This window comes from Scomber japonicus, chromosome 1 (genome assembly GCF_027409825.1).
Source record: "Scomber japonicus isolate fScoJap1 chromosome 1, fScoJap1.pri, whole genome shotgun sequence".
In the NCBI taxonomy this organism is placed as follows: domain Eukaryota; kingdom Metazoa; phylum Chordata; class Actinopteri; order Scombriformes; family Scombridae; genus Scomber; species Scomber japonicus.
Window position 1 is genome coordinate 35574924 of NC_070578.1, and position 8642 is coordinate 35583565.

The 8642-nt window shown below is 46.9% G+C and overlaps 1 protein-coding gene across 1 annotated transcript; it reads left to right on the forward strand.

Moving 5' to 3' along the window:
* The first annotated feature begins 337 nt into the window (after positions 1-337).
* Positions 338-7917, forward strand: c1qtnf4 (C1q and TNF related 4). Its single transcript, XM_053323819.1, has 2 exons — positions 338-694; positions 7084-7917. The coding sequence occupies exons 1-2, from the start codon at positions 338-340 to the stop codon at positions 7915-7917; spliced, it is 1191 nt and encodes a 396-aa protein (XP_053179794.1).
* Positions 7918-8642: the final 725 nt, after the last annotated feature.

The following is an 8642-nucleotide window of genomic DNA, read 5'->3' on the forward strand; positions in this document are numbered from 1 at the left end:
CACATGAGATCAAATTGGTCTGTATGTGGCCCTTAAATGAAAATGAGTTCGACACACATGCTCTAAACTAATTGTGATGTGACAAATTATACCCATAGCTACAAACCTTAAACTCATATTTTCAGTCAGCATAGAGAAACTTTCCGATATCATCATTCTGCAAAGTAAAGCTCAACAATTCAAGTAAAGTAATAACACATTTTTGACTGGAGGGGGGAATCTGTGGCTCGTCGCCGCTGCAGTGTTTAAATATCTGATGGTGGATTTTCTTGTGACCTCTGAAACTTCACATAAAATAAAACACATTTCTCACTTTTTCCGTCTTTCTATAGATACGATGCTGCTCCCAGCGAGCGTGCTAATTGGCCTTTTGTGCCTGAGCCATGCAGGCGGCGCGTGGGGATTCGCCCGTCTGCTGGAAGACGTGGAGTTACGCTCGGCTTTCTCGGTCGCTCGCACCAACAGCATGGAAGGCGGGCCCAAGATGACGGTGACTTTTGACACCGTTTACGTCAACATCGGCGGGGATTTCGACGCCAAGGCCGGCTTGTTTCGCTGCCGTATCCCCGGGGCTTACTACTTCTCCTTCACGGTGGGGAAGTTCCCGCACAAAGACTTGTCTGTGATGCTGATGAAGAACAGGAACGAGGTGCAGGCCATCGTGTACGAGGAGAACGCCGGCGAGGAGAGGAAGGTAGGTTGGGAGGAAAGATCTGCCAGAAATGAGGTTGCAAACTTTGAAAATCAAACTGAATTTCGGCCTCACTCCCACGATCATGAGACCATTTGTGGGTGGAGCTATCAGGCTCCTCATTTTTCAAGCCTGCCTTAAAACAAGAGTCAGGTTACCATATGAGCTGTGAAAGAGGTTTTTCTCGCTGTCATCATTCCTCCTGTTATTAAAAGATCTACTAAAAATGTGCTTTCAATGTAAAGTGATCGAGAACAAAATCCTCAGTGTGTCCACTCAGTCATTTAAAAGTAGATATGAAGCTTATATGAAGCATCAGCAGTGTGTCTGTGTTTTAATAAATATGTTTTTAACCCTCCTGTTGTCTTCAAGCCGAAGAAGGAAGGATGGAAGGAAGGAAAGGAGGAAGGAAGGAAAGGAGGAAGGAAGGGAGGAGGGAAGGAAGGAAGGAAGGAAGGAAGGAAGGGAGGAAGAGAGGAAGGGAGGGAGGGAGGGAAAGAAAGAAGGAAGGAAGGAGGGAGAAAGGAAAAGAGGGAAGGAGGAGGAAGGAAGAAAGGAGGGAAGGAAAGAGGAAGGGAGGAAGGAAGGAGGAAGGATGGAAGGAGGAAGGAAGGAATAAGGAAGGAAAGGAGGGAGAAAAGAAAGAGAGAAGGGGGTAAGGAAAGAAGGAAGGGAGGAAAGAAGGAACAGTCAAAAGAGACACAAGTGTTAATAGAGCTTCTTTTTTTGCTCTGAGAGCCAAAAGAACATTTTATTAGAAGCTAAAGTTTTGCTCCAAACCATCAAAACCCAGACTCAGACCAGAGGTGTCAAGGTAATTGCCGTATGAATGCACCATTTATTATGCTTTGCTAATTTCAGTGTTGGATGAAAATGAAACATTTTTCACTCCAATAATTAAAGGACAGGTTCACAGCAGACTTTCAAGCATGTCTTAAAACAACAGTCAGGTTTCCATTTCAAATAAAATCAATGTAATTTATACAGCGCCAAATCACAACTGAAGGAAGGGAGGAAAGAGAGAAGGAGGGAGAAGGGAAGGGAGGAAGGAAGGAAGTTAGGAAGGAAGGAAGGGGGATGGAGGAAGGAAAGAAGGAAGGGAGGAAAGAGAGGAAGGAAAGAAAGCGAGAAGGAGGGAGAAGGGAAGGGAGGAAGGAAGTAAGTTAGGAAGGAAGGAAGGGGGATGGAGGAAGGAAAGAAGGAAGGGAGGAAAGAGAGGAAGGAAAGAAAGAGAGAAGGAGGGAGAAGGGAAGGGAGGAAGGAAGTAAGTTAGGAAGGAAGGAAGGGGGATGGAGGAAGGAAAGAAGGAAGGGAGGAAAGAAAGAGAGAAGGAGGGAGAAGGGAAGGGAGGAAGGAAGTAAGTTAGGAAGGAAGGAAGGGGGATGGAGGAAGGAAAGAAGGAAGGGAGGAAAGAGAGAAGGGAAGGAAGGAAGGAAGGGAGGAAAAAAGGAACAGTCAAAACAGACGGGGTCAATTTGACCCGGGAGGACGACAGGAAGGTTAAATAAATGTCCATATTAAATAAAATCAATGTAATTTATACAGCGCCAAATCACAACTGAAGTCATCTCAAGGCTCTTTCCACATAGAGCAGATTTAATCTTTATCGAACAGAGACTCAACATTTCTCCATGAGCAAGCACTTGGCCACAGCAGCAAGGAAACACTCCCCCTTAAACAGGAAGATCCCTCGAGCCGACCCGGGCTCTAGGTGGGCGGCCATCTGCCTCGACCATATGAAGCTTGGAAGAAGATATCAAAAGCTCATATGAGGCTTCATCAGTGTGAGTTAGTATAGTTATTATAGTTACTATGGTAACAGTGTGAGTTAGTCATATCAAGTGATATCTGACACATTTACAGTCTTTTTAGCATCAGATTCCCTCTTAGTGTTTCCTGTTGAGCTGTGGTGGAAGTATAGTAACAAAAGACTTCTTCCTTCCTTCCTCCCTCCTTCCTTCCTTCCTTCCTTCCTTCCTTCCTTCCTTCCTTCCTTCCTTCCTCCCTCCCTCCTCACTCCTTTCCTTCCTTCCTCCCTACCTTCCTCCCTCCCTCCATCCTTCCTTCCTTCCTTCCTTCCTTCCTCCCTCCTCACTCCTTTCCTTCCTTCCTTCCTTCCTTCCTTCCTCCCTACCTTCCTCCCTCCCTCCTTCCTTCCTTCCTTCCTTCCTTCCTACCTTCCTTCCTTCCTTCCTACCTTCCTTCCTTCCTCCCTACCTTCCTCCTTTCCTTCCTTCCTTCCTTCCTTCCTTCTTATTTCCCTTCCAGCAAGAAAAACAGCTTTAATGTTCATTTTGGCTCCTGACTGTTGTTTTAAGACACTTGAACATTTGTGAGCTCATCATTTAACACTCATGAATTCAGTTTATCTGCTTCATCAGGACCTAACAGGTGTTAAATTGCATTTGATTGGCAGCAGCCTGGCGACAGCAGCAACCAGTCCTGTAACTACCCAAAACTCAAATGTTGTGAAAGATATGACATCACACGCTCACCACTTATATAGAAATCCTTTCCTTCCTTCCTCCCTACCTTCCTTCCTTCCTTCTTTCCTCCCTCCTTTCCTTCCTCCCTCCCTCCCTCCTGCCTCCTCTCCTTCCTCCCCCCCTCCCTCCTTACTCCTTTCTTCCCTTCCTTCCTTCCTTCTTCCCTTCCTTCCTTCCTTCTTCCCTTCCTTCTCTCCTTACTTCCTTCCTCCCTCCCTCCCTCCCTTCCTCCTTACTCCCTTCCTTCCTTCCTTCCTCCTTTCCTTCCTTCCTTCCTTCCTTCCTCCCTCCCTCCCTCCCTCCCTCCCTCCTCACTCATTTCCTTTCTTTCTTCCTTCCTTCCTTCCTTCCTTCTTCCCTTCCTTCTCTCCTTACTTCCTCCCTCCCTCCCTCCCTCCCTCCTTACTCCTTTCTTCCTTCCTTCCTTCCTTCCTTGATTTGACTAATTTGGACGCTAGCTTCAGATTAAACTTTTAAATACATTACTAATGGTCAGTATGAACAGGAGGAACGATTACAGCAAGAAAAACAGGTTTAAATGTTGATTCTGGCTCCTGACTGTTGACTTAAAACAGACTTAAAAGAATTACGAACCCATCCTTTATTTTCGTATTGTTAACAAATCCCATGACATCACCAAAACCAACAATTGATCCTACTTAAAGTATTTTTTCTGTGTACTCAAAAGCCTCGTTGCTCCGTGCCCTCGAGCCACAGACGAATATAAAAACATCAATGAGTCACAGCACCATTGCACCGGGGTGAAATGTTCCTTCATTACCATAAACACACAAACTGCTGCTGTAAATAATCACGCAGTAACACATGTGGATTAATCCTTCCTTCCTTCCTCCCTACCGTCCTTCTTTCCTCCCTCCCTCCTTACTCTTTTCCTTCCTTCCTCCCTCCCTACCGTCCTTCTTTCCTCCCTCCGTCCCTGCTTTCTCCTTTCCTTCCTTCCTTCCTCCCTTCCTCCCTCCCTCCTTCCTTCCTTCCTTCCTTCTTTCTTGTCAGAATATATAAAAACATCAATGAGTCACACCACCATTGCACCGGGGTGAAATGTTCCTTCATTACCATAAACACACAAACTGCTGCTGTAAATAATCATGCAGTACCAAATGTGGATTAATCCTTCCTTCCTTCCTCCCTCTTTTCCTTCCGTCCTCCCTCCCTCCTTACTCTTTTCCTTCCTTCCTCCCTACCGTCCTTCTTTCCTCCCTCCCTCCTTACTCTTTTCCTTCCTTCCTCCCTACCGTCCTTTTTTCCTCCCTCCGTCCCTGCTTTCTCCTTTCCTTCCTCCCTTCTTTCCTTCCTCCCTCCTTCCTTCCTTACTCCTTTCCTTCCTTCCTTTCCTTCCTTCCTCCTTCCTTCCTTCCTTCCTTCTTCCCTTCCTTCTCTCCTTACGTCCTTCCTCCCTCCTTCCTTCCTCTCTCCTTCCTTCCTTCCTTACTCCTTTCCTTCCTTCCTCCCTCCCTCCTTACTCTTTTCCTTCCTTCCTCCCTACCGTCCTTCTTTCCTCCCTCCCTCCTTACTCTTTTCCTTCCTTCCTCCCTACTGTCCTTCTTTCCTCCCTCCGTCCCTGCTTTCTCCTTTCCTTCCTTCCTTCTTTCCTTCCTCCCTCCCTTCCTCCCTCCTTACTCCTTTCCTTCCTCCCTTCCTTCTCTCCTTCCTTCCTCCCTCCCTCCCTCCTTCCTTACTCCTTTCCTTCCTCCTTCCTTCCTTCCTTCCTTCCTTCCTTCCTTCTTCCCTTACTTCCTTCCTCCCTCCTTCCTTCCTTTCTCCTTTCCTTCCTTCCTTTCCTTCCTTCCTTCCTTCCTCCCTCCCTCCCTCCCTCCCTCCTTACTCTTTTCCTTCCTTCCTCCCTACCGTTCTTCTTTCCTCCCTCCGTCCCTGCTTTCTCCTTTCCTTCCTTCCTTCCTTCTTTCCTTCCTTCCTTCCTTCTCTCCTTCCTTCCTTCCTTCCTTCCTCCCTCCCTCCCTCCTTACACAATTCCTTCCTCCTTCCTTCCTTCCTTCTTCCCTCCTTCCTTCCTTCCTCCCTCCTTCCTTCCTTACTCCTTTCCTTCCTTCCTTCCTTCCTTCTTTCTTGTCAGAATATATAAAAACATCAATGAGTCACAGCACCATTGCACCGGGGTGAAATGTTCCTTCATTACCATAAACACACAAACTGCTGCTGTAAATAATCACGCAGTACCAAATGTGGATTAATCCTCCGCAGCTGTAATTAATGTTTACCATGTTCACCATCTTGGTTTAGTGTCTGAGCACGCTATCATTCGCTAATTAGCTCTAAACACAAAGTGAAACTGACGGGGATGGCATCAGTTTTTTTTTGGAAAGTATTTTTTGCTTTGTAAGCATTTGACACTGATGATGATGATGATGATGATGATGATGATGATGATGATGATGCTGCTAAATTAAAGATTAGGAGATCACAAAAGTTATTATAATTCATCCTGAGGTGCCCGCTTTCCTTCATGTGTTCTTTTGCCTTCCTTCCTTCCTTCCTTCTCTCCATCCATCTTTCCTTCCTGTCTTTCTTCCTTCCTTCCTCCCTCCTTTCCTTCTTTCCTCCCTCCCTCCTCCCTCCTTTCCTTCCTTCCTTCCTTCCTTCTTTTCTTCCCTCCCTCATTCCTTCTATCTTTCTTCCCTCCCTCCTTCCTTCATTCCGTCCTTCCTTCTATCTGTCCTTCCTTCCTTCCTTTCTTCCCTCTTTTCTTCCCTCCCTCCTTCCTGCATTCTGTCCTTCCTTCTATCGGTCCTTCCTTCCTTTCTTCCTTCCTTCTATCTCTCCGTCCTTCCTTTCTTCCTTCCTTCCTTCCTTCCTTCCTTCCTTCCTTCCTTCCTTCCTTCCATCTTTCCTTCCTTCCCTCCTTGACACTGATGATGATGATGCTGCTAAATTAAAGATTAGGAGATCACAAAGGTTATTATAATTCATCCTGAGGGGGAACATATGAATGCATGTATCACATTTCATATTTCATGGTAATCCGTCCAGCTGTTTGATGATAAATATTAAAATCTGGACCAAAGAGGAGAGAAGAGGAGAATCAAAGGGACTGATGCTGCCGTCGCTAGAGTGGCTAAAAACAAAGTGCAAAGACTTGTTGAGTTAAAGCAGCGGTGTCAAACATGCGGCCCGTGGGCCAGAACCGGCCCGCCGAGGAGTTCAATCTGGCCCACTTTCCTTTATGTGTTCTTTTGCCTTCCTTCCTTCCTGTCTTCCTTCCTTTAATCTGTCTGTCCTTCCTTTCTTACTTCCTTCTATCTGTCCGTCCTTCCTTTCTTCCCTTCTTCTATCTGTCCGTCCTTTCTTTCTTCCTTCCTTTCTTCCTTCCTTTCTTCCATCCTTCCTTCCTTTCTTCCTTCCTTCCTTCCTGTCTTCCTTTCTTCCTTCCTGCATTCTGTCCTTCCTTCTATCTGTCCGTCCTTCCTTTAATCTGTCTGTCCTTCCTTTCTTACTTCCTTCTATCTGTCCGTCCTTCCTTTCTTCCTTCCTTTCTTCCTTCCTGCATTCCATCCTTCCTGTCTTCCTTCCTTCCTTCTTTCCATCCTTCCTTCCTGTCTTCCTTCCTTCCTTCCTCCCTTTCTTCCTTCATTCTGTCCTTCCTTGTATTACTGTATGATTTTTAGAAAGGAAGATTTTTACCTCTACCTCTAAGGAGAAAAAAAAAGGTATTTTATGGTGTTAGAGCTCTCTGGCAATGTGGGCGCTCCTCACGGGGGGAGAGTTTGTGTTTGGGTGGAGAATGAAAGCAGAGCAGAGGGGATTACACACCCAATTCCCCTGAATGAAGAGCTGCGTGAGGTAGATGATGGGATTATGTGCCTTGATGTAAAACAGAGCTGGATATGAATGTGTAGCCGGGATAATAAAGTCTGCTTCCATCCTCAGGTGCAGAGCCAGAGCGTGATGCTGCAGCTGGAGTTCGGCGACACCGTCTGGCTCCGTCTCCATGGTGACCCCCGCTACGCACTCTACAGCAACACAGGACACTACACCACCTTTAACGGCTACCTAGTCTACCCTGACACCTACGGCTACCAGACGCACCACCACCAGCACCGACCTGCCTACAACTCCCAGCAGCCCCAGCAGCAGGAGAACATCCACCTGCTGAACAACAACCAGGCGGCGGAGCACTTCAGGCCGGTGGAGCAGAAGGAGCCGCAGCACAGGGAGGAAGAAGAAGAAGAGGAGGGGGATGATGAGGAGGAGGATGATGACCAGAGATCTGCTTTCTCCGTGGGACGCACCCAAAGCATCGTGGGAGTAGACCAAGTTGGACTGCCGCAGCATCAGCCGGTCAGCTTCGACACGGCGTTCGTCAACATCGGCGAGGACTTTAACGTGACGGAGGGGGTGTTCACCTGCCGCGTTCCCGGCGCCTACTACTTCTCCTTTAACGTGGGCAAGCTGCCCCAGAAGACGCTGTCCGTCAAGCTGATGAAGAACCGCCTGGAGGTGCAGGCGATGATCTACGACGACAGCCAGGGCGAGAAGGCGCTGCAGAGTCAGAGCTTGATGATGTCGCTGAAGTCGGGAGACACCGTGTGGCTCTACTCCCACCAGAGAGACGGCTTCGGGGCTTATAGCAACCACGCCAAGTACATCACATTCACCGGCTTCCTGGTTTACCCAGACGTCCCCCCAGCTGCCGCCGCCGCCGCCGCCGCTGCCACCGCCACCGCCACCAGCAGCCAATCATATGCAGACAAGAAGCCCTAGCTTGCTGCAGCACACAAGCAAAGGACTTAACAGTGTGGGAGGAATTCATGCAAGGTGGAAGAGTCCATGAAAGGAGTTGTTTTGTGGTCGTCTTCCCCTTCATATGAATTCCTTTGCAGAGTCACAGAGACTTCGGACTGAGTGTAAATGAATTAATGGCCTCCCAGGATTTGACTTCATCTCACTCAAATTTTGGACCTTGAACGACAGTAATGTGAACACTAATTGAATAGTTTGCTCGATGATGAAAACTCAAGTCATTACTCTCTCAACCTCTCTGTCAGTCGAACTCTTAATGAAGTTTAAAAAACGACCCCTTAAAGCTCTTGTTAATCCATGTCGCTGGAATTTGTGGCATCATATTTAAAGCCTCCAGAAAAAAAACGATATCGTTAATGTGCCATGATCAAAACATTTTTTTTAAAAGCATGATTGCACTACGGGTTCAAAAAGTCCACAAATATCCTCCAGAGAAGAATCTGAATCGCTGCTCACATCTCAGATTAAAAAAAAAAAAAAACCCAAACAGCATTTCAGTGTGATTAACAGCCGTGAAGAAACGATGATTTAAAAAGTGCATGCACATTAAATGCTCATTTTTAAGCTTTAGCTGCATTAACTATGGCAGTGAGAGAGGTTGAAACTCCTACACACTCTCATTGAGTTTCCACTGACATGAAGTCGAGGAGCTAATCTCTGAATTGTCATTTTTAAGTGAACTATTC

Bases quoted from the DNA above. Each gene is read 5' to 3' on its own strand.
- c1qtnf4 (XM_053323819.1), top strand. From the start codon at position 338: ATGCTGCTCCCAGCGAGCGTGCTAATTGGCCTTTTGTGCCTGAGCCAT. The intron at 695-7,083 runs GTAGGTTGGGAG...TTCCATCCTCAG, and splicing joins ACGCCGGCGAGGAGAGGAAG to GTGCAGAGCCAGAGCGTGAT.